The sequence below is a fragment of the Papio anubis genome, chromosome 19 (genome assembly GCF_008728515.1).
Source record: "Papio anubis isolate 15944 chromosome 19, Panubis1.0, whole genome shotgun sequence".
In the NCBI taxonomy this organism is placed as follows: Eukaryota; Metazoa; Chordata; class Mammalia; order Primates; family Cercopithecidae; genus Papio; species Papio anubis.
In genome coordinates, this window is record NC_044994.1 from 43,007,523 (window position 1) to 43,033,515 (window position 25,993).

A 25,993-nucleotide genomic window follows, 5' to 3' on the forward strand; every position below is an offset into this window, starting at 1 on the left:
TCTCTGTTGCCCAGGCTGGAGTGCAGTGGCATGATCTTGGCTCACTGCAAGCTCCGCCTCCCAGGTTCATGCCATTCTTCTGCCTCAGCCTCCTGAGTAGTTGGAACTACAGGCGCCCGCCACCACACCCGGCTTACTTTTTGTATTTTTAGTAGAGATGGGGTTTCACCGTGTTAGCTAGGATGGTCTTGATCTCCTGATCTCATGATCCACCTGCCTCGGCCTCCCAAAGTGCTGGGATTACAGGTGTGAGCCACCGTGCCTGGCCTAGTGAGTCCTTCTTTCTTTCCTTCCTTCCTTTAAATGAAAAGAATAACATATAAAAGAACTCCAATATGTCTGGCAAGAGATTTCTCAGTTGAAAACTTATGGACCAGGAGAGAATGGCATGATGTATTTAAAGTGCTGAAGGAAAAATACTTTTATCCTAGAATACTGTATCCAATGAAAATATTCAAAAATGAAGGAGAAATAAAGACTTCTCCAGAAAAACAAAAGCTGAGAGATTTTGTCAACACCGGACCTGTCCTACAAGAAATACTAAAGGGAGTTCTTCAATCTGAAAGAAAAGGATATTAACAACCTATAACATGTCATCTGGCCTGGGCATGGTGGTTCACACCACCGTGGGAGGCTGAGGTGGGAGACTGAGCCCAGGAGTTCGAGACCAGCCTGGGCAACATGGTGAATCCTTGTCTTTACAAAAAATACAAAAATTAGCTGGGCGTGGTGGTGTGCAGCTGTAGTCCCAGTTACTTGGGAAGCTGAGGCAGAGAATCGCTTGAGCCCAGGAGGCAGAGGCTGCAGTGAGCCAAGATGGCACCATTGCACTCCAGCCTGGGCAATGGGAGTGAAACCCTGTCTCAAAAAAGAAAAAAAAAAAAAAAAAAAAGATATCATCTGAAGGTAGGAAACTCACTGGTAACAGTAAGTACACAGACAAATAAAGAATATTATAACACTGAAACTGTGTTCTTAAATTTAAGACCTAAAACTGCTACCGACCTCGATCCCTGGTGGACTGAACAAAGAGAGTGAATGCAGGAATAAAGACAAAGACAAACAAGTATGTTTGGAAGAAGGGGTGAGGGGGCACCTTGACTCTAGTGGACAAGGGCCCAGGCTTTCCACAGCCCTTAGTATTTATTGGTAAAAGAGATAGTGAGAAGTGGGGTGGCAGAAAAAGTCAGCTGCTCGGTCCAGAGTAGGCTTGCAAGACTGTATTCCTCAAACAATAGGCTCTAGATGTCCCAGCAGATAACCTCAGGGAGCCAGGTGCCAGGGAGTGACCGCCCTCAGCAAACCTTCCGGCAGCAGGCGCAGTGTGAGTTTGCCCACATCCTGCATTCATGATAGAAGGTTTTCTGTTTGATCATATAGCCTCCAGTGGAATGCTGAGTTGGTCACGATCCCTTTGGCCTTTTCAGCTCCCAACATAGAACTATGGAAACTACTAAAAGAAAACATTGAGGACACTCTCCAGGACAATGATCTGGACAAAGAGTTCTTGAGTAATATCCAAAAAGCACAGGCGACCAGAGCAAAAATGGACAAATGAGATTACATCAAGTTAAAAAGTTTCTGGCACAGCAAAGGAAACAACTAACAAAGTGAAGAGAAACCCACAGAGTGGGAGAAAATGTTTGCAAACTACCCGTCTGACAAAGTATTAATAACCAGAATATATAAGGAATACAAACAACTCTATAGGAAAAAATCTAATCAATTAAAAATGAGCTGAAGATCTGAATAGGACTTTTCTCAAAAGAAGACATGGTCAAGAGGTCTATAAAAGGTGATCAACATCATTGATCATTAGAGAAATGCAAATCAAAACTACAATAAGATATCATCTAACCCCAGTTCAAATTGCTTCTATCCCCAAGAAAGGCAATAATGAATGCTGGCAAGGATATGCAAAAGAGGAACCCTTATACACTGTTGGTGGGAATGTAAATTATTAGGTTGCTACAAAAGTAATTGTGGTTTTTGACATTAAAAGTAATGACGGCCAGGTGCGGTGGCTCACCCCTGAGAGCCAAGGAGGGTGGCTCCTGCCTCGGAGGCCAAGGCAGGTGGATCACCTGAGGTCAAGAGTTCAAGACCAGCCTGGCCAACACAGTGAAACCTTGTCTCTACTTAAAATACAAAAAAATTAGCTGGGTGTAGTGGTTTGCACCTGTAATCCCAGCTAGTCGGGAGGCTGAGGCAGGAAAATCGCTTGAACCCAGGAGATGGAAGTTGCAGTGAGCCGAGATCGCACCACTGCACTCCAGACTGGGGGACAAGAGTGAGACTTTGTCTCAAAAAAAAAAAAAAAAAAAAAAGAAAAAAAAGAAAAAGGAAAAAAAGAAAGTAATGACAAAACATTACAGAACAGGGTAAAATCCCATTTACCCTGATGTGATTATTACCCAATGTATGCCTGTATCAAAATATCTCATGTACCTCATAAATATATACACTTACTGTGGACCAATAAAAATTAAAAAAAATTTTTAAATTAAAAAAGTTATAAGATGATTAGGAAAATTTGAACAGTCACTGGATATTTGATGATATTAAATAATTATTTTCTTATTTTTACAATATAATGATATTATGGTTCTATTCTTAAAGTTCTTATGTTTTACATATATTTACATACTAAAATGCTCACCATCATTATATAGTGATGAGATTTTTTAAAAGGGTCCTTAAATGCTCATAGAGGTATTTATGAACAAAATGATATTTTGCCTGGAATTTGCCCAAAAAGAATCCAGGGTTTTGTCACTGTTGCTGTTGTTGCCTTTGGAGAGAGAGGGGGATACTGTGGATGGTTGTCCTCTCCAAATCTTATGTTGAAATGTGATCCCCAGTGTTGGAGGTAGGGCTTAGAGGGAGGTGTCAGATCACGGGGGTGCATCCTTCATGAATGGCTTAGTGACATCCCCTTAGTGACGTCTGAGTTCTCACTCTATGAGTTCACTGGGGAGCTGGTTATTTAAAAGAAGCCTGGCCCTTCCTCCTCGCTGTCTTACTATGTGACATGCCTACTCCCTCTTTATCTTGCCATGATTGTAAGCTTCCTGAGGCCCTCACCAGAAGCAGATGCCGGCAGCACACTTCCTGTACAGCCTGCAAAACTGGGGGCCAAAATAAACTTCTTTTCTTTATAAATTACCCAGTCTCAGGTATTTTTTACAGCAATGTAAATGGACTAATACAGAGGAATAATAGGTGAAACAAGACGGATCGGATGTTTCTAACTGTTGAAGCTAAGTGATGATTGTATATAAAGGTTCATTCGTAATTTTCTCAACTTTTATATGTTTGAAATTTCCCACAATAGAAAATTTTTTAAATGAACAAATAGTTCTATCCACTATTCTCTAAAAGTATAATAACCTCCGAGAAGGCAGTAGGAAGCTTTGATGGCTGGGCAGAAATAAGTCCTAGCCAGGTCTATGGAGAATACTGCTCTGGGAGACCCCTAGCTCAGGAGTCTTCAGCCCTGGGCTGCAGACCAGTACAGGTCTGCGGCCTGTTAGGAACTGGTCCACACAGCAGAAGGTGAGCGGCAGGCCAGCAAGCATTACCGCCTGAGCTCTGCCTCCTGTCAGATCAGCCGGGGCATCAGATTCTCACAGAAGCGTGAACCCTATTGTGAATTGTACATGTGAGGGATCTAGGTTGCATGCTCCTTATGAGAATCTAATGCCTGATGATCTGAGATGGAACACTTTCACCCCCAAACTGTATCCCCCACCCCCTGCCCCCAAGGAAAGATTGTCTTCCATGAAACTGGTCTGTGGTGCCAAAAAAGTTGGGGACTGCTGTCCTAGCTGATTGTGATCAAGACCAAGCTGTAGAATGCTATGTGTCTTCTTAAGGAACTTTTAGCTAGGCAAGTGTCAGGATAGATAAGTTCAAGTTCCAGTGTTCAATGCTTTGCTAATTTAGACCCCACTTGACCAAGTCCATTTTATTTTTTTCATTTCCACATTAATTCGAGTGTCATCCATCCTACAAGACCCAGCTCAAATTCTACCTCTTCCTCACTGATCTCTTAGCTAGTGATCTCCCTTTTTCCATATCCTTTTCAGTGGATTGTTTCCTGACAACTTTTGCCAACCTGAGTATAGGCTCCTTAAAACCAGGGACTGGCAGGGCACGGTGGCTCACGCCTGTAATCCCAGCACTTTGGGACACTGAAGCGGGTGGATCGCTTGACTTTAGGAGTTTGAGACCAGCCTGGACAACATAGTGAAACCTCATCTTAAAAAAAAAAAAAAAAAATTAGCTGGGTGTGGTGACTTGCCTTTAGTGCCAGCTACTTGGGAGGTTGTAGTCCTGTAGTCCCAGCTACGAACACTTGGGAAGCCGAGGTGGGAGGATTGGTTGAGCCCAGGAGTCAGAGGTTGCAGTGAGCTGAGATCGCGTCACTGCACTCCAACCGCGGTGATAGAGTGAGACCCTGTCTCAAAAACAAACAAACAAACCCCAAAACCAGGGACCATGACAAATTTTTAAAATCTCTCAGCACCAAAAATAATACTATCCACAAAGTCAGAGCTCCATTAATATTTGAATAAAGGTTGAAAGAGTCCAATAAGTAGATCAATTAATGATTTTTTAAAAAGTGCTGGTCTCTCTGTCCTGGTAGTTTCAAAAAACCCCACTCCGATTCCTATTTTGAAGCCGCTGGATTTTTTTTTGTTTGTTTTTTTGTTTGTTTTTTTTTGTTTTTTAGACAGAGTCTTGCTCTGTCGCCCAGGCTGGAAGGCAGTGGTGCGATCTTGGCTCACCGCAACCTTCACCTCCCAGGTTCAAGCAATTCTCGTGCCTAAGACTCCCGCGTAGCTGGGACTACAGGCGTGTGTCTCCATGCCCGGATAATTTTTTTTTCTTGTTTTGTATTTTTAGTAGAGACGAGGTTTTGCCATGTTGGCCAGGTTGGTCTCGAACTCCTGAGCTCAGGCAATCCGCCCACCTTGGCCTCCCAAAGTGCTGAGACTACAGGCGTGAGCCACGGCGCCCAGCCAGCTGCTGGATATTTTGACCACTTCAGGTATACTGAGCACGAAATCAGTGCATCTGGCAGTACATAGGAGACTGAAATACTTTTTTTAAAGTTGTTATTCAAACTGAAGGAGTTTTTCCCTGTGATCTATAATCGCCACGTGCCCGTTCTGTATACGGCCATCCTGGGCTTTTTCAATCCCATGTCCACTACCTAAGAGAACACGTCTGCAAGGCTTGGAGTGAGTACGGTACAATTAGCTTCAGATGTTAAGCAAATATTCCAACCTGGAGTAGGAAAATGGAATATGGATGGGGCTTTATGAAGGTGAATGGTCAGGCAAAGGATCTTAGTGGATGAAAGACAGTAAAGATTCCTCCCAACCAAAGACCAAAAACGACACATATGAGCAAAACATCAGGAAGAACACTCCTGTGTGGAAAATATTACACGGAAAACAAAAGAAGAGTCACTTTTTCCCTTTTGGTTTAGCCCGCTCTGTTCCTCAGGTCGACCGTCACCACCTGACACACAGCGACCTGGGACGGAGGTAAACGCAGACACTGCCCTCGCTGCCCAGGGGAAGCCCGGAAGCGCGCCCAGAGCCAGGCCCCGGGCGGGTGCCACCGAGCGCGGACATCCCTCGCATCCTAGAGCGGCCGCGCGGGACCCGGCCGGCGGCGCACTTCCGCCAGGGCGCATTGCAGCCCCGCGGACGATTGGGCCAGGGTGTGGGCCTGCGCCTACCTCGGCTTCTGGCGCGGGCCTCGAGGGTGAGTGCGGTGGGCATGCCAGAGGGGGGCGGGCGCGCTTCCTCGGGACTCGCCGGCTCGACCAGGCCCGGCCCGGCGCCGGGGACCTAAGCCTGGGGAGCGCCCGGGAGCGAGGACGCGCCTCGTTCACCGCCCCGGGCCGGAGCCTCGGCCGCCCGGCGCCGCCGCCCACCCTGCCTTTTTCGAGGCTAACACGGTCCCATGGGGGAGCCTGAGCTCTCTAGAGGCGGAAATCTGGCTTCTGGCCCTGCCTGTACCTCGGCCTCTCACTTTCCGCCTCCCGGCCCCGGTTCTTTCAGCTCTAAGATGGAGGACGGCGGTATCTGCCCTCTGCACAACGCAGAGTGATTGCAGGGTTGACACTGCCTGTCTGAAAACGAAGGAGCTCTGGTTCTCAACCCGGCAGCCAGTAGAATCGTTTGGGAAGCCTCCAAATGCTGATGCCCCATCATCACCGGGGAATTGTGATCTGTGGCCAGGACCGAGATCCACGGGCCCAGAGTGAAATGACAGTAGTGTGATCACGACTGGAATATGCACTTCGCCGAATGTGGATCACAGTCTTGAGAAAGCAAGCAGCTGGGTTTTTGTTTTTGTTTTTTGTCCAAGAAGACAGGGACCTAATCTGGTTTGCTCGCATTTAATTCCTAGTGCCTAGAATGGTGCATGTCCCAAAACATGCACCATTGATGAAATAATTTCTAATTATTTCCCGACCTGTTTGGAGGGTTTTCATTATATTTGTTTTAAATTATTATGGAAACCTTCAAGTCATATATGAAAATTGAATAGTATACTGAACTTCCAATTCATGATCAATCCTGTTTCATCTGTTACCCTCTCCCCCACTGTAGTATTTGAAAGCAAATCTGAAATGTAACATTCCATCTGTTATCTTGTTCATGTTTATAAAACACAGTGACACCTTTTAAAACATAAAGCCGTTATCAGTGTGATTAGCACCTCATTTTACCCTCTACTATCCAGTCAGCATTTACATTTTCTTAGTTGTCTTTCTCCTCTTCCCCGGTTTGTCCAAATCAGTATCCAAACAAACTACACACGTTCCATTTGGTTGATGTCTGTTAGATCTCTCTTAATCTTTTCCCCTCTGTGTCTATTTTGTTCCCCGTATTTTACTTGAAGAACAAGTCATTTGTACGGTTCACGTTTTCTACATCCAGGATTTTGCTTTTTCCATCTCCTTTAATAAGCAGATATTTAGACCTGCAGCCTTGTTCAGGTCAGGTTCTATTTTTTGGCAAGCGAGCTTAATGGGGGATTACTGTGTTTATCACATTGTGTCACGCCAGGAGCTAGAGAGCATCTTGCCTCTTTGTGGACCTTTTAGCATCATAGGGTAACAGTTGACCAGGGAATGCCAGCAAATACATACAAAAGAAATGAGACACTATCACCTTTTGGCAACCTCTAATGAAATAATGGATTCTGGCAATGATCACTAGTGGCTGTTAACATCAGAAAGAGAGACAGCTAGACAATGCGTGCTGCCTAATGGGGTGCTTCCATCAGACAGCACACGTTTGTCTTATCAAGTATTCTTGGAGTAATGGGGTTGGTGTGTATAGATGAAACATGATTGCCTATGAGTTAACAATTGTTGAAGTTCGATGATGGGTGTGTGGCATTGCATTATGCTAATTTCTACTTCTATATGTGTCTGAAGTTTTTCAGAATAAAACTTCTTTTAACAAGATTGATTAGTTGGTGAGTTTAGATCAACCTGATCCATCCATTGCAGTTCTCTGTTAGCCTTTTCACTAAGTGGTTCTCAAATCTGACTCCATGTTAGGATCACAGGAGAAGGCTTTTTATTTTTTTATTTTTTATTTTTTAATAAACATGTCTCACTTGCAGAATTTCCTATCTAAATGTTCTGGGATGAAGCCCAATTATTGATGTGGTTTTTTGTTTTGTTTGGGACTACAGGTGTATGCCACCATGCCCGGCTAATTTTTTATAGAGACAGAGTCTTGCTGTGTTTCCCAGGCTAGTCTTGAACTCCTGGCCTCAAGCTACCCTGCCAAAATGCTGAGTTTACAAGCATGAGCCACCATACCTTCACTGATATGTTTTAAAAGCTCTCCAGGTGATTCTAATATGCCCCCGGGGTTATGTACTACTGATCTAAATCCATTATTTGTTAGGGATGACAAAGTGATTATATTCTATTATTCCTTCTGCAGTTCATTTGCCTTTACAAATGTTAACTTTCTGCATTCTATTTATTCTTACCTATCTTGCAAATCAATAAAGAAGCCTCTGCAAATAAAGCTCCTTTATTATCAGAGGAAGACTTGATCTTGGAGGTGAAAATGTAGAGTAACACATGGAAGGGATATTAGCAATAACCTCAAGGCTATGCTTAAGGTAGAGATGCACCACCTTATGTATGACGGTTGGGGGCAGAAAATATGGGGAGGAGCTGTTTCCCAAAATGGAAAGGAAGACTAGATGGCGTGTAGTTAGAGAAGCATGTTTGGGCGTATGACACATTTCCAAAAAAAAAAAGAAAAAATCAGCGTTAAGTAAATATAAATTTTTTAAAAATGAAATAAAATGCCACTTATTAAAACATAATCCAAAGATTTAAAAGAAAAGTTAATCCCCCATGCAGCCCCCACCCCATCACTTTAATCACCCCTGAAATAACCCATATTAACAGGATGGTGTGTATCCTCTCCCACATCAGACTTCCTCTGTCTTACATAAATGTAGGGGTTTGGGGTATTGTTATAAAAATGACATCATGCCATAGCCGTCTGTAACTTTTCTCTGTCATCCCTCCATGACAGTAGTTACAGAAGACTTTATTAGCTGCAGAATAAATAGTTGATAGAATAAACAATAGTACAAATGTACAATAAAATATTCAGCCATTTTCCTATTGACATATTTAGATTGCTTCCATATTTTAGCCAACTTGAGACCACCACAATATGCGTCATTGTACATAGATCTTTATTATTTGGGTAGATTCTGAAAAATGGGAATTGCTGGGTGAAAGCATATAATTATCAACAGCATCATTATTACTGGTAATATATATTGCCAAATTATTCTCCCAAAGCATAATCGCAATTCATAACTTTGTCACCATTAGTTTGTGACAGTACCCATTTACCCTCATCCTGGTTAGCACTGGCTAGCATTGCTCCATTGATACTTGCCTGCCAACTGATGTGTGGTAAATGGTCGCTTTTTTTGTTTGTTGTGAGAGTGTTCTTGTTCTGTCTTGTTCTGTCACCCAGGCTTGAGTGCAGCAGTGAGATCACAGCTCACTGCAGCCTTAACCTTCCAGGTTCCAATGATCCTCCTGCCTCGGCCTCCTGACAAGCTGGGACTACAAGCACATGCCTCCATGTCCAGCTGATACTTGTTTTTAATTTTTTTGTAGAGACAAGGTCTCACTATGTTGCCTAGGCTGGTCTCAAACTCCTGGGCTCAAGCGATCCACCCACCGCTGCCTCCCAAAATGCTGGGATTATAGGCATGAGCTACTGCACCCAGCCTCTTTTTTCTTTATTTTGCATTCCACTAACTAACTGAACACTGAACCCTTATCTTTTATTTATTACTGTTAATTTTTTAAATTGATACACGATAGTTGTTTGAACCTTTTTCATGCTTATAGGCCATTTGGATTTCTTCTGTGATTCATATATATATGTGTGTGCGTGTGCGCGCGCGCATGTGTGTGTGTATATATATCCTTTGCCTGGTTTTCTGTTGCACCAGTATTTTTGGATTTTGAATGCATTTGCATAAACTTTTTTTTAGGAGCATTAACCCCCTCTCATAAGGGGGTCCAAACAATTTTTTTCAGGTTTTTTTTCCTTGTCCTTTGACTTTATGAGTCTTGATATGTATAAAAGATTTTATTTAATTAAAATGTCTGTTTTTAAAATTTCTGGATTTTATGTCTTGCCAATAAGGGCTTCCCATCTCCACAGTTAAAGGTGTAAACATTCTCCTAATTCTTTTGAACATGTTATTGGATTTTTTACATTGAAATTTCTTAACTATGTGAAATGTGTTTTTATATACAATGCGAAGTGAGCATCTTGCTTTGCTTTTTTCTGCTAGAACAGCCAATTATGTCAGTCCCATTCATTAAAGAAACCACACTTTTTACACCTTCGTTGTATACTGTATTGATTCCAATAGGTAGTTGGTTTATTTCTGAACTTTCCTTTCCCTTTTATCTCTATTTTTGTGCCAATATTATTCTGTTTTATTTATTTATTTATTTATTGAGACAGAGTCTCACTCTGTCACCCAGGCTAGAGTGCAATTGCACAATCTTGACTCACTACAACTGCTGCCTCCCAGATTCAAGTGATTCTCCTGCCTCAGCCTCCTGAGTAGATGGGATTACAGGTGTGTGCCAGCATGCCCGACTAATTTTTGTATTTTTAGTAGAGACAGGGTTTCACCATCTTGGCCAGGCTGGTCTCAAACTCCTGACCTCAGGTGATCCACCCACCTCAGCCTCCCAAAGTCCTGGGATTACAGGCATGAGCCTCCGTGCCCGGCCTATTCTGTTTTAATTATGTCAGATTGCTGTAGTAAATGTTAATACCTAGAAAGGCAGGTCACTACTCACTGCGTTTTGGAATTTTCTTGCCCCTTCTCAGACATTTATTTTTTCTTCCGTATGATTTTTGGATTGTTTCTGTTCCAAAATAAATCCCACTGGAAATCTGATAGAATTTGCACCAAATATATCTACATTAGCTTAGGAACGATGAACATCTCTGTGATTTCAAGTCATCCTATCAAGGACGTAATGTGTATCTCTTATTTGTGTGAATCTTTTGGGTGCTGTTCCTTTTCTGCTAACTTTATTTCTGGTAATTTTGTTTTTGCTCTTGGAATGGGTTTCCCCCCCCATTTCTGTTTTTATCTTGTTATTGCTAAGACTGAGAAGAGTTATTGAAGTTTTTGTATCTTATATATCCAGCTGTTGGTCAAATTATCTTATAGTAGTTTTTCTTAAGCTTGTTTTCTTCCCTGACGTCAATGTGGATAATCTATAATCGGTTATGTATAAATTTCAGTTCATTCTAATTTATTCTGTTTGATACACATCTTCCATCTCATAAGTATATCAGCGATGTCAGATGCACCTGGAAATAGTGAAAGGAATAGTGCTAGGAGTTGGAATAAACCTGCACATTCAACAGGTTATTGCTGATCACTTAAAATAGCAGAGTCCCAAGTCCTCGTGAGTCATGGACCATGTCACGTAGGGAGTGAGACATTTGTTCAGCATTATTGTGAAATATCAGCATGACTGGAGAGCATCATAGAGCATTACTGTTATGATTGTTTAGAGAAAGGGCTGATCATTATGGGCATCAGAGACACCATTTGATAGGCATCATTAAATACCATCTCTTGCCTAGTATCTCAGCTAGAGTTGTTATTGTTTAGTGTTTATTAGAAGGAATTTTATTTTATAGTTAATAAGTAGAGAGTACAGAGAGTTCCCATATACTCTCTTATCTCTCACCCCTCAGTTTCCCTTGTATTAACATCTTGCATTAATGTGGTACATGTTCAGAAGCTTAAGGGCTCATGAAAAAAAAAAAAGAAAAATGTGCTACATGTTACAGTTGATGAGCCAATATTGATACACTGTCAACTAAAGTTTACATTGAACTCATTCACTCTAGTGTTGTTCATTCTGTATACAATTGACCAATGTATAATGATGTATGTCTGTCTTACTATATCATACAGAATCGTTTCACTGCCCTAAACATCCCCTGTGCTCCACTTGTTCATTCTTCCTTCCTTTCCCCTGTATCACTAGCAAGGGCTATTCTTTTTACTGTCTCCATAGTTTTGCCTTTTTGAGAACATCACATAGTTAAAATTCAACTATAGTTTTTAATTGCCTGGGTTTGGTTATTTTTGTTTGTTTGGGTGTGTGAACAATTATACAAGATTTGTTAACTTGTAGTTTTGCCAAGTTATTTAAAATCTTACTGTGGATATGTGTGGAATACTATGAGAGAACAAGAATCCAGACTTCTAAATAACCAAAAAGTAATAATAGTGATAAATATTACAGGAATGTGTTTTTGGTGCAGTGATATGAAATAATCCGCAGATGATCTTTCTGTTGCAGGGTGGAAGATGTCTATGGATGTGACATTTCTGGGGACGGGTGCAGCATATCCATCTCCAACCCGGGGTGCCTCTGCTGTGGTCCTTCGGTGTGAAGGCGAGTGCTGGCTCTTTGACTGTGGGGAGGGAACACAGACACAGCTTATGAAAAGCCAACTTAAAGCAGGTTAGTGTGCCTTCAGCTATCTCATTAAGATTTTTTTGGTGTCCTGCTTCATTTTCTTGGCTCTCCTTGGACATTTTGTTCGGAAACAGCCCTGATGGTTGCATCCCACTTCAATGCTAGATCCTGGTGAGACTTGGAGGGCCAAGTCCACTGGACTTCATTTACTTATTTACTTGCTTTTCATTTATCCTGTGGATGTTGAGAGCAAGGGTTCGTGTAGGCTCGGGGTTTGGGAAATGTCATGGGATATACCAGGCATATTAGATGGACACTACTTTAGCAAGGAAGCAGTGTACATACTTACTTCCACCAGGAGATAGTTTTCCTGAGAGGATGCAAAGGGTAGGAAATGTTTGGAGGAGGGAGATGCTCTTTTCCTCTTGATGTTATCAGGGCAAACTTCTCAGAGAAGTTGACTTGTCGGCTGTCAGAGGAGGAGGAGGAATTTCAGGGCTGAGGAGAAGAGGGGCATTTCAGCCAGAGGGAATGGAGTGAGCAGAGGCCAGCACCGGGGAGACAGAGCAGTCCAATGGTGAAAAGCTTCAGCTCAGAGTCAGGCAGACCTGGGTTCTAGTCCTGGCTGTGTGTTGGGCTTGTGACCTTAGCAGATCAGCAAACTTCGACTTTACTTTCCCCATCTTGCAAATGGGGATAAAAAGTCTACTTAGAAAGGGTGTTATGAGAATTACATGTAATCACTTATTCTCTGTGTGGGTGCCTCTTTGTCAGTTAAATCTTAGCTCAAATGCCATCTTCTCAGAGGCTTTACCAGATCCTCCTGGATTAAATAGTTCCTCTCTCACCCCAGTCATTCCTTTACTTTGTCCTATTTTTATTGACTTCTTTGCATTATCAGTATCTGAAATTATGTTATTTAGTTTGTTTCTGTGTTCTTTATCTCCCTATACTGTAAAGTAGGTTCCATGATCATTCATATACCTAGTAGGTGCCTAGCTATATCTCTTCAGCTAGGCATCTTACTAAGTATGTAAATGATTATGGAACTTACTTTACTTTAGTGAATGGATAAGACGTTTAGCAACTTAGCATAGTGCCTCTCACTTATTAGGTCTTGATAAATAGTATTGAAATCATTATTCCTACAACTCATCACAGTACCTGGCACTTGGTGACTAAAGATACTTCTAGTGTTCAAGGATCTCTTGGTCTAGTGATGGAAACTGACATGCAAACGGACAGTAATCAATCATGTAATCTGATAAGTAGAATAATGGAGGTATTTTCTAAGTACTTTGGAACACAAAGGAGGGGGAAGTAACTAACCATTCATTAAGAGAAGGCATCCCAGAGATTGTTAACAGTTGAGCTGGGATCCAAGAGATAAATAGAAGTTTTTCTGAGAGAGAAGTAGAGATGGACATTGAGGGAACAGACAACAAAGTGAGCAACAAGTAAGGAAGTTTCCAGGAAACTGGAAACTTGGGGAGCATTGAGTAGTTGGCTAGGCTAGATGGAACTAAGAATGCTGAAAAGGTAGGCCGGGCGCGGTGGCTCAAGCCTGTAATCCCAGCACTTTGGGAGGCCGAGACGGGTGGATCACGAGGTCAGGAGATCGAGACCATCCTGGCGAACACGGTGAAACCCCGTCTCTACTAAAAAATACAAAAAACTAGCCGGGCGAGATGGTGGGCGCCTGTAATCCCAGTTACTTGGGAGGCTGAGGCAGGAGAATGGCGTAAACCCCGGAGGCGGAGCTTGCAGTGAGCTGAGATCCAGCCACTGCACTCCAGCCTGGGCGACAGAGCGAGACTCCGTCTCAAAAAAAAAAAAAAGAATGCTGAAAAGGTGAGGGCTGACTGTGAAGTCCTCTGTAGCATAGTAAGATATTTAGATTTTATTATTTTACTGGGAAAAAGGAACCATTCATGTTTTTAAGGGGGGAATAATGCGATCTTGTTTGTGTTTTAGGACAGAATTTTCTGATGGCACATGTATTGGGAGAGAGAGAATAGCATCAGGGAGACCAGTTCCAAGGCAGTTGCAATTCACTTGTATTAATTTATTTTCGTACTGCTATGAAGAAATACCAAAGACTGGGTAATTTATTAAAACAACAAAGAAAAAAGGTTTAATGGACTCGCAATTCCACATGACTGGGGAGGCCTCACAATCATGGTGGAAGGCGAAGGCAGAGCAAAGCCATGTCTTACATGGTGGAAGGCAAGAGAGCATGTGCAGGGGAACCACCCTTTGTCAACTCATCAGATCTCATGAGACTTATTCACTGTCATGAGAACAGCATGAGAGAACCTGCCCGCCATGATTCAATTACTTCCCACCAGGTCCCTCCCATGACATGTGGGGATTATGGGAGCTACAATTCAAGGTGAGATTTGGGTGGGACATAGGTAAACCATATCATTCCACCCCTGACCCCTCTAAAAGCTTATGTCCTCACATTTCAAAACCAATCATGCCTTCCCAATAGTCCCCCAAAGTCTTAACTCATTTCAGCATTACTGCAAAAGTCCACAGTCCAAAGTCTCATCTAAAACAAGGCAAATCCCTTCTACCTGTGAACCCGTAAAATCAAAAGAAAGTTAGTTACTTCTTAGATACAGTGGGGGTACAGGCATTGGGTAAATATACCCATTCAGAATGGGAGAAATTGGCCAAAACAAAGGAGCTACAGGCCCCATGCAAGTCCAAAATCCAATAGGACAGTCAAATCTTAAAGCTCTGAAATGATCTCCTTTGACTCCATGTCTCACATCCAGGGCATGCTGATGCAAGGGGTAGATTCCCATTATATTGGGCAGTTCCACTCCTGTGGCTTTACAGGGTGCAGCCCACTTCCTGGCTGTTTTCATGGGTTGGTGTTGAGTGTCTACAGCTTTTCCATGCACACAGTGCAAGCTGTCAATATATCTGCTATTCTGGGTTCTGAAGGATGGTAGCCCTCTTCTCACAGCTCTACTAAGCAGTGTCCCAGTGGCTATGTGTGGGGTCTCACACCCCATATTTCCTTTCCACACTGCCCTAGTAGAGGTTCTTCATGAGGGCTCCACCCCTGCAGAAGACTTCTGCCTGGACATCCAGGTTTTTCCATACATCCTCTGAAATCTAGAAGGAGGTTCCAAAACCTCAGTTCTTGACATCTGTGCTTCCACTGGCCCAACACCACATCTAAGCTGCCGAGGCTTGGGGTTTGCACTCTCTGAAGCAACAGCCTGAGCTATACCTTGGCCCCTTTAAGCCACACTGGTACGCAGAGCACCAAGTCCTGAGACTGCACAAAGCAGCAAGGCCCTGGGCCCAGGCCAGGAAACCATTTTTCCTTCTAGGCATCTGGGCATGTGATGGGAGGGGCTGCTGGGAAGACCTCTGACATGCCCTGGCAACATTTTCCCCATTGTCTTGGTGATTAACATTTGGCTCCTCATTACTTACACAAATTTCTGCAGCCAGCTTGAATTTCTCCTCAGAAAATGGAATTTTCTTTTCTATCACATCGTCAGGATGCAAATTCTCTGAACTTTTATGCTCTGCTTCCCTTTAAACATAAGTTCCAATTCCAAACCATATATTTGTGAATACATAAAAGTGAATGCTTTTAAGAGCACCCAAGTCACTTTTTGAATGCTTTGCTGCTTAGAAATTTCTTCTGCCAGATACCCTAAATCATCTCTCTCAAGTTCAAAGTTCCACAGATCTCTAGGGCAGTGGCACAATGCTGCCCTCTTTGCTAAAGCATAGCAAGAATCATCTTTGCTTCAGTTCCCAATGAGTTCCTCATCTCCATCTGAGACCACCTCAGTCTGGGCTTTTTGGTCAAAACCATTCAACAGGAAATTCCAAACTTCCATGTCTTCCTGTCTTCTAAGCCCTCCCAAGTCTCTAGGAAGTTCTAAACCTTCCCACATTTTCCTGTCTCCTTCTGAGCACTCCAAACTGTTCCAACCTCTGCCTGCTACCCAGTTCCAAAGTCATTTCCACATTTCCAGGTATCCTTATAGCATTATCCCACTCTACCAATACCAATTTACTGTATCAGGCCATTTTCATACTGCTATGAAGAAATACCCAAGACTAATTTATTAATTAAAAAAAAGAGGTTTAATGGACTCACAATTCCACATAGCTGGGGAGGCCTCACAATCATGGTGAAAGGCAAAGGCAGAGCAAAGGTATGTCTTACATGGTGGCAGGCAAGCGAGCATGTGTAGGGGAACTGCGCTTTATCAAACCATCAGACCTCATGAGATTGATTCACTGTTGTGAGAACAGCATGAGAAAACCTGCCCCCATGATTCATTTGCTTCCCACCAGGTCCCTCCCATGATGTGGGGGACTATGGGAGCTACAATTCAAGATGAGATTTGGGTGGGGACACAGCCAAACCATATCATCACTGTGTATGTGTGTGTGTGTGTGAGAGAGAGAGAGAGAGAGAGAGAGAGAGAGAGAAGGAGGATGTTGAAGTATAGAGATGGAGATGAGAGATTCAATTTAAGAGATATTTGTAGAGCCAAGAGGAGGTGGTCACTGAATGTCTAGTGTGTGAGGACGTGAAGAATTAATACAAGTTACTGATGGTGATGTCCTGGACTTAGAGAAGAAGTCAGGAAAAGAGTTGTAAGAGGAAGGAGCTAATGCATATTGTTTGGGACATGTGGCCTTCAGGTATGTACAGTTGAACCCTAATTATATACTGTCTTGTGTTGAAACTTTGAGATAAGTCAGGTGCTATTCTTTGCTTTACTTGGATTGTACAGAGATTCCTTTCATGAGAACCTTTATGAGAGCCCTCCGGGCAGGCACAGGTCAGAGTAGAGACTTGATAACATTTCAGACAGTAGGAGTTGAGGTGGCAAGGTGTACTAAAATAGAAACAAGAAATTGTTAAGAGTGAGTACCAGAGGTTTGGCTGTGGGAATACATCTTTTTATTTAATATGTGTGTTAGTTATCTGATATTATCTAATAATGCATAACATTATAAATTTAATGGCTTTTTTGCATTTATTATCTCCTAGTTACTGTGGGTTAGGGAGTTCGGGCCTGGCTTAGCTAGGTTTTCTGCCTCAGGGTCTCAGTAGACTGCAGTCTAGGTGTTGGCTGGGGTTACAATTTCATCAGAGGCCCAGCTGGGGAAGATTTCTCAGCTCTTTCAGGTTGTTGGCAGAACCCATACAGTGGTAGGACAGTCTGCCCTGAGCTCTTTGAGTTCTCTGCATTGTGGGTTTCTGCTTCATGGTAGCTTACTTCTTCATAGCCAGCATGGGAGAAGGAGACTCTAGAGTAAGTCTGCTAGCAAGATGGAGTCTTATGTCCCATAATGTAATCACACTGCATTCTTGTGCCATATTCTACTGGTTAGAATCAAGTCACAAGTCCTGGCCACACCGAAGGAGAGGGGATTATAGGATGTGAACACCAAGGGGTAGGGGCCACAGGGACCACCTAAAATATCCACCACAATTTTACAGTTCCTTTATATATGATTTTTTTTTTTTTTTTTTGAGACAGAGTCTTGCTCTGTCACCCAGGCTGGAGTGTAGTGGTGTGATCTTGGCTCACTACAACCTCTGCCTCCTGGGTTCAAGTGATTCTTACGCCTCAGCCTCCTGAGTAGCTGAGATTATAGGCACACACCACCACACCTGGCTTTTTTTTTTTTTTTTGTATTTTTAGTAGAGATGGGGTTTTGCCATGTTGCCCAGGCTGATGTCAAACTCCTGAGCTCAGGCCATCCGCCCACCTTGTCCTCCCAAAGTGCTAGGATTCAGGTGTGAGCCACTGCGCCCAGTCTATATAGGATTTAAATAAACAGTTGGAGTTGGGCACAGTGGCTCATGCCTGTAATCTCAGCACTTTGGGAGGCCAAGGCAGGAAGATCACTTGAGGCCAGGAGTTTGGGACCAACCTGGGCAACATAAAGAGACTCTGTCTCTACAAGGAATTAAAAAGCCGGGTGTGGTGGTTTGCACCTGTGGTCCCAGCAGGAGGCTGAGGCGGGAGGATCCTTTGAGCCCAGAAGGTCAAAGCTGCAGTGAGCCATGATTGAGCCACTGCACTCCAGCCTGGTGACAGAGCGAGATCCTGTCTCAACAAATAAGTAAATAAGCATGAATGCATGCATTCATACATATAGTTGGTAAATCTAATCCTGGCCACAAAAACCCAAACAAACAAACAAACAAAAAACCCCAAAAGCCCAAAGGAGCCTTTAGTTTACTACATTTCTATAGGCTTAGAAAAAAAAATTTCTGAGGCCAGGAGTGGTGGCCCACACCTGTAATCCCAGCACTTTGGGAGGCCAAAGCAGGTGGATCATGAGCGAGGTCAGGAGTTTGAGACCAGCCTGGCCAACAAGGTGAAACCCCATCTCTACTGAAAATATAAAAATTAGCAGGGTGTGGTGGCAGGTGCCTGTAATCCCAGCTACTTGGGAGGCTGAGGCAGGAGAATTGCTTGAACCTGGGAGGCGGAAGTTGTGGTGAGCTGAGATCATGCCACTGCACTCCAGCCTGGGCAACAGAGCGAGACTCCATCTCAAAAGAAAAAAAAAGAAAAATTTCTGGCCTTAGAGAGGAAGGTGAGATAGTAATCCCAGAGCATTAACTGTGACTCTCTAGTACTTCATTCAGATGCCCCCAGTCTCAAACTGGAATGAAGCACCCTCAGTACATACTAATTTCTCTCCATAACCTATTATGGACCTATCATTAGGTCCTATCATTAGGTCCATAATAGGTTGAAGCCCTTTCAGCTTGTACTACCTCCAGGTATAATAAGTTTTGAATACAATTGCAGTTTTGTTACATGGATATATTACATAGTGGTGAAGTCTGGGATTTAGTGTACCCATCACCAAATAATGTACATTGCACCCATCAGGTAACTAATCATCCCTCATCCTCCAGCCACCCTTCCACTCCTCCAAGTCTTCCATGTATATTATTCTATACCCTATACTCATGTGTACATATGAAATGATTATTAAAAGTATTATAGGCCAGGCGCGGTGGCTCACGCCTGTAATCCTAGCACTTTGGGAGGCCAAGGTAAGCGTATCACCTGAGGTCAGGAGTTTGAGGTGACCTCCTCGAACATGGTGAAACACCGTCTCTACTAAAAATACAAAAATTAGCCGGGCATGGTGGCGGACGCCTGTAATCCCAGCTACTCAGGAGGCTGAGGCAGGAGAATCGCCAGAGCCTGGGAGTTGGAGGTTGCAGTGAGTAGAGATCGAGCCACTGCACTCCTGCCTGGGTGACAGAGCAAGACTGTGTCTCAAAAAAAAAAAAAAAAAAAAAAGAAAAAAAAAAAAAGAAAAAGTACTGTAAGAGCATGATTTTTTAAATGATATAAAAAGTATAAATGCTTATTGTAAAAACTCAAAGCAGAAAAGTGTAAATAAGAAAAGTCCGAGTCCCCCCCATAGGTGAATTTCCTATGTATATAGATATGGTGACAGTACGGAGTGTGTGTGTGAGTGTGTGTATAGTTCTGCATACATAGAATTATACTGCTCTTGGCATAACCTGCTTTTTTTTTCAACTGAACAATGTATACAAACCATATATTGCAGCTTTTCCAAATCCACTAAATATACCTATGTCTTCATTTTTAGAGAATGTTCAGTATTCCACTCCTCTGTGGATGACATATTCCCCCATAACTTCCTTGTTTCCAAGGGAAAGGGAACTCAGGCATTTTTGTGTCTTCATTTGAGAGCTTCCTCATACCTTTGATAATTGTGGTTGCCATTCCTTCTCCCTTTGAAATCAGGTTTCTTGAAAAATGAAGTGTTTGTCTCCCTGAAACTATGATAACTGTAAAAAGCAGTTTTTTACTTAATTTGCCTCACTTCGGGTTCACAGGTTGTTTTGGTGTTCAGTTTGGCTTTGTTTTAGAGTAGATAGAGAAGGGCCCAGAAAGTCAGATGCTGGCAGTTTTTAGGCCACTGGGGGATCTGGACTCAGTGACTGCTGTAGTTCTTTTTTTTTTTTTTGAGATGGAGTTTAGCTCTTATTGCCTAGGTTGGAGTGCAATGGTGTGATCTCGGCTCACCACAACCTCCACCTCCTGGGTTCAAGCGATTCTCCTGCCTCAGCCACCCAAGTAGCTGGGATTACAGGCATGCGCCATCACACCCAGCTAATTGTGTATTTTTGGTAGAGACAGGGTTTCTCCATGTTGATCAGGCTTATCCGCCTGATCAAACTCCCAACCTCAGGTGATCCGCCCACCTTGGCCTCCCAAAGTGTGATTATAGGCATGAGCCACCGCGCCTGGCCCTATTGCTGTAGTTATTTTGTCTGCAGAGTCCTCAGGTCACGCATGGAGGTGGCTTGGCAATCTGGACAGGGAGACGGGGGAAATGAGGGATTCAGGCAGTAAAAAAAAAAAACAGCAAAAAGGAGCATATTGAGGAAACTTCTAGCGTGCCTCCTGGGGATTCACAAGTTCCACAATCAGCCTGTGCCAATCTATTGTTCTCTCTGTTGCTGGGGCCTGAGCTTGATGTTGTAATTCTGGGAAGACTTCCTTGGAGAACACTTGATATTATGGAACAAATCACATTATAGTAAACTATTCCTGTTCTTTTATGGTATCAGTAAACTGTTTCTGTACTTTTATAGCATCAAATATTTAAAATAGGTGGGCCTTGAGCAAAGGACCAGAAGCCTCTTTTGTACTAGAAATGTGTAAATTGTGGTTGTTACTTTTGAAATGCCATGTGGTGCATCTCAGAAAATGCTGATGTGGCATCCTGCCACATTCCAGCAATAAATTCGGTTTACCATTGGCTAAACCAAGTTATAACCTAAGCCCATATGCACTGAAAAAACTGTTGTGTTAGTTCAGACTGAAAGGAAGAATGGACCCAAGTACCCTTACATAATCGGCCCTCCTGCATTCTGGCATCTATTGCCCATCTTCCTTCTCAGTTCCTCACCTTGTTCGTCTCCTACCTCCATTCTCCCTCCTCCTTTTCCCCTCCCTTCCTCACCCTCTTTCCTTTTTCTCCATCTTCTTCAACCTCACCCAGACAAGCAGGCTGTGACCTGATTGGTTAATCCCTGTCCAGCACAGGGAGTCCTTAAAAGGCAATTTTGGGTTCAGGCACTGGTCCAGTCAGTTGGAGCCAGTGGAACATTTTGTTTTCCTGGAATACATGTTTGCTTTTCTCAGAGGGAGCAGTAGGGAGCAATGTAATTGCTAGATATTTTTGATACTTGAGGCCTATCTATTTAATAGTTAAGTGAATTATTTTGGTACACTTATATATTTTACTTGTTTTTTTATGTGGCAGAAAATGTATGAAAATACTCTGAGAGCTGTAAAACTATGTAATATGAAGATGTTTTATGAAAAATGTTATATCTTACTGAAACCATCTAGCGGGGCTAGGCACAGTAATCCCAGCACTTTGGGAGGCCAAGATGGGAGAATTGCTTAAGGCCAGGAGTTTGAGACCAGCCTGGGCAACATAGCAAGACCCCATCTCTACAAAATTAAAAAAAAAGAAAAAGCCAGACATAGTGGTAGGCTCCTGTAGTCCTAGCTGCTTGAGAAGCTGAGGCAGTAGGATCACTTGAGCCCAGGAGGTCAAGCTGCAGTGAGCTATGATCACACCACTACACTCCAGCCTGGATGACAGAGCGAGACCTGTCTCTTTAAAAAAACTATTAAAAACAAACAAACAAACAAACAAAAAACCATCTGATGAAATAAAGCCTGTCTTTCTTGTTTTTGGAATCATGTAGCAAAATGTAAATGAATAAGTTTATGATGGTAAGTAGAACTTTTAAATTCAATTTACTATTTTTAATGGAAAGTGTTAGGCTTGTTTCAAATAGCTTTGTATGGGTTTTTAGTTAATGAAAAATTTCCAAATGTATTTCTCTATCTCCATCAAAAGGGAGAATTACCAAGATCTTCATCACACATCTTCATGGAGACCATTTCTTTGGCCTTCCTGGGCTCCTCTGCACAATCAGCCTGCAGAGTGGCTCCATGGTGTCCAAACAGCCTATTGAAATCTATGGCCCTGTAGGGCTTCGGGACTTTATCTTGCGAACCATGGAACTCTCTCACACGGAGCTGGTCTTCCGTTATGTGGTTCATGAACTGGTTCCTACAGCGGATCAATGTCCTGCAGAAGAATTAAAAGAATTTGCACATGTGAATAGAGCAGGCAGTCCTCCCAAAGAGGAACAAGGAAGAACTATCCTATTAGACTCAGAAGAAAACTCGTACCTTCTGTTTGATGATGAACAGTTTGTTGTAAAAGCATTTCGCCTCTTTCACAGAATTCCCTCATTTGGGTTTTCAGTCATGGAAAAGAAACGCCCAGGTAAACTCAATGCACAGAAACTAAAAGACCTTGGTAAGTGTCTTTTTTTTGTTTTTATGCTTTTCCCCCCCTTCTCATCAATAGGGCTCCTGTTAACTGAAGCTATAAGAAGTGTCATAGTAAGGCCAGGAGTGGTGGCTCATGCCTGTAATCCTAGCACTTTGGGAAGCCGAGGCGGGCGGATCACTTGAGTTCAGGAGTTCAAGACCAGCCTTGGCAACATGACGAAACCCCATCTCTACTAAAAATACAAAAATTAACTGGGCGTGGTGGCATGCGCCTGTAGTCCCAGCTACTTGGGGGACTGAAGCAGGAGGATCACTTGAACCCGGGAGGTCAAGGCTGCAGTGAGCCAAGATGGAGCTACTATACTCCAGCTTGGGTGACAAAGTGAGACTCTGTCTCAAAAAAAAAAAAAAGTGTCATAGTAAACTTCCACTCCTCTATCCCAGGCCTAAAACTGACATTTTCTCCACTTAGTCCCTTTGCCCAAAGTTTGCTTATTAAGGAAAATCCATGGGACCAAAAAATGCTATTTAGAACAAAAGCCAAGTATACATTTGAATCCTATCTTCAGCTTCCTGGATCCACATTCTTTCTTATACTATCTTGGTTGGCAAGGTGATTTGGGTGATAGTGGTGGTGGCTTTAGGTCCAGGCTTTATTTTTTCACGTCTTCCCTTTGATATGTGTTTTTGATGACATCTTTGGTCTGAGAATTTTTGCCATTGATCTTAACCTTACAACTGCAACCATGTGCTTTCAGAGTTTCCTTCTCTATCTACTTTGCTTACTAATGTAACCTTCATTAAATTAATTTGGTATTCAAAACCCTGTGCCTCAACCAGTTTGATATACCAGGGTTCGTTACAGTGGAAAGCAAGCATGCAGAGGTGGGCTTGGGGCCCATCTAAGGCTTCACACCTCCTCCATGCTAAGCCAGTATGCATGAGGGGATCTTCAGCACCTCTTGCGAGGTAGAGTCCAGGTACATTATATCTCCAGTGTCACTGCCTTCATGGGCATGGTGTGGCAGTGCCTGTAAAAAGCATGGTGGCATTTTGTGTGTGCTTGTTTTTTTATTTATGCGATCTCTTCCTCAACTAAAACAAAATGCTAGATAATGAGGAAAAGTGACTTAGGTTAATGGTATTTTTATTACCTGAAAGCCTGTAGAAATACTATTATATTTGGAAACTTTAAACATGATCTGTGTTGGAATTGGTGGTCATGTTATACTAGTTTGTAAGTATTGTCCATAGTGATGATCAGGTCTTATTTTAAATTAGTATGAGATTTAAGCCCACTTTGATTAAGTGTGGAACTGCCCGTCTACCAAGAAGATTAATAATGTACAATTGCCTGAAAAAATGCTCCTTGATCTTGTAATACAAGCAATCTTCACTAACAATTTTTTTATTAAGTTACTTTTAGGTACTTGTTTTGACGAGGTGTTGATCATATCGTGTTTTTTTTGTTTTTTAGTTTTTTTTTTTGAGGCAGTCTTACTCTGTTGTCCAGGCTGGAGTGCAGTGGTGTGATCTCAGCTCGCTCACTGCAACTTCTGCCCCCTGGGTTAAAGCAATTCTCGTGCCTTGGCCTCCCATGTAGCTGGGACTACAGGTGTGCACCACTACGCCTGGCTAATTTTTTGTATTTTTAGTAGAGGCAAGGTCTTGCCATGTGGCCAGGCTGGTCTTGAACTCCTGAGCTCAAGTGATCTGCCTGCCTTGGCCTCACAAAGTGCTAGGATTACAGGCATGAGCCACTGCGCCCAGCCTGATTATATCATTATTTAGATGCACTCTCAAATTTTACCCAAAAGTGAGCTTATTAAATAAAGCACTCTCAAAAACTGTTGTTTCCTTGCACAATAGAGAATCAAGGATGTTATAGTGACTACAATAAGGTCCTAGTGATACTTAGGAGACTAAAACTTGTCTGACATGTATGCATGGGAAATGTTTTAAGTACTAAGGCATTGCTAATATCAATCAACACTGAAACTTTAAAAATGTATAAATAATTCCAGTTTTCCACAAGTAGTAAAACATTTATAACAATTATGGATGCCTTTTCCATTAGCTATTTGCAATGCTGTTAAAATAGACTCTTGAAAAGTCATAAATTCCATTCCTATAATGTAATGTTATCTGCCTTCATCATTAGGTGTTCCACCAGGTCCTGCCTATGGGAAGCTGAAAAATGGAATTTCTGTTGTTCTGGAAAATGGGGTTACAATTTCTCCCCAAGATGTCTTAAAAAAGCCTGTTGTTGGAAGAAAAATCTGCATATTGGGTGACTGCTCTGGGGTTGTGGGTGATGGAGGAGTAAAGCTGTGTTTTGAAGCAGACCTGTTGATCCACGAAGCGACCCTGGATGATGCCCAGATGGACAAAGCAAAGGAGCACGGCCACAGCACACCACAGATGGCAGCCACATTTGCAAAGTTGTGCTGTGCAAAGAGGCTGGTTCTGACTCACTTCAGTCAGAGGTACAAACCAGTTGCCTTGGCCAGAGAAGGAGAAACAGATGGCATTGCAGAACTAAAAAAGCAAGCTGAATCAGTGTTAGATCTCCAAGAAGTGACTCTAGCAGAAGATTTTATGGTGATAAGCATTCCAATCAAGAAATGAAACCAGTGTTCCTGGGTGCATACTGACATGTCTGTGAATATGTTACTGAACCTACAGTCCAGTTTTTTATTTCTTGTTTTAGTCTGAGATTATTTGGGCCTTAATAATCCTAAAAAGAATGGAGCTGCATTGATGAATTGGCTCAGTATTTAAAGGGAGCAAGCTTTTTGATAATAAATCTTTTTAAGAGAAAAAAAACCCCAGCATCCTTTTTAAAGTCCAGATTTGACAAAATGATAGACTATTCAGGTATACGTCTCATTTTGTGCTGCTACCACAGATAGCCAATATTCCATGCAGTCCTGGGTTTAGCTTCTGCCCAGCTTTATTGCTGCTGTTGGCAAAGAGCACAGGACTCAGCCCTCGTGGCTAAAAATGGTATTTTGGCAGTTTGTATTGAATCTGTTTGTGTTATTAACAGAATAAGGAGAAATGTCATGAAACGCTGGACACGCAGGATTGACGATAGCATGACCATAGCTTTGCTGGAATACTGAATGCAGGGTTTGGCTAGGTGTTTATTTTCACATTTTATTGAACTTTCTGTTTGACTCTTAACCCATAGTTCTCAGCTTGGGTGACACTGCTCCTCTGGAAGCAGGTTTGAAATTATGGGGATGTTTTCTTGTCACAGTGACTGAGTATGGTGGGGCTAGGTGGTGGTGGTGGTGGTAGTGGTGGTAATGGTGGTACTACTGCTACTGGTATTTAGTCAGCAGGGATCAGGGATGCTAGATGTCCTGCAAAGTTTTGGTCAGTAATGTACAATAAAGAATCATCTCACCCCGAAATGCAAATTGCAGACCCACTGAGATACACAGCAAGTTAAAGTTTATACTCTTGATGTGAATATAGTTTACCAAAATTAGTGACATAATGAGTCAAATTACTAGGTAAGTCAAATCCAAAAGAGTGAATATGTTAGAATTGC

The 25,993-nt window shown here is 42.6% G+C and overlaps 2 protein-coding genes across 2 annotated transcripts in view; both read left to right on the plus strand.

The window, feature by feature from the left end:
* Positions 1-5,278: 5,278 nt before the first annotated feature.
* Positions 5,279-25,263, plus strand: ELAC1 (elaC ribonuclease Z 1). The gene is made up of 4 exons (XM_009192755.4): positions 5,279-5,778; positions 11,936-12,100; positions 21,992-22,459; positions 24,596-25,263. Exons 2-4 carry the CDS (start codon positions 11,944-11,946, stop codon positions 25,060-25,062), a joined length of 1,092 nt encoding a protein of 363 aa, XP_009191019.2. The 5' UTR covers positions 5,279-5,778; positions 11,936-11,943; the 3' UTR covers positions 25,063-25,263.
* The window catches only part of SMAD4 (SMAD family member 4), a 110,986-nt gene continuing 96,986 nt past the window's right edge, over positions 11,994-25,993 (plus strand). The window contains exon 1 of the mRNA XM_009192754.3: positions 11,994-12,100. The gene's annotated coding sequence lies outside the window, so the exon portion shown is untranslated. The remainder of the gene's footprint in view (positions 12,101-25,993) is intronic.

Excerpts from the sequence above, each read along its gene's own strand:
- ELAC1 (XM_009192755.4), top strand. The coding sequence starts at position 11,944 with ATGTCTATGGATGTGACATTTCTGGGGACGGGTGCAGCATATCCATCT. Across the intron at positions 12,101-21,991 it reads GAAAAGCCAACTTAAAGCAG|GGAGAATTACCAAGATCTTC; the intron begins GTTAGTGTGCCT and ends CTCCATCAAAAG. Across the intron at positions 22,460-24,595 it reads ACAGAAACTAAAAGACCTTG|GTGTTCCACCAGGTCCTGCC; the intron begins GTAAGTGTCTTT and ends CTTCATCATTAG.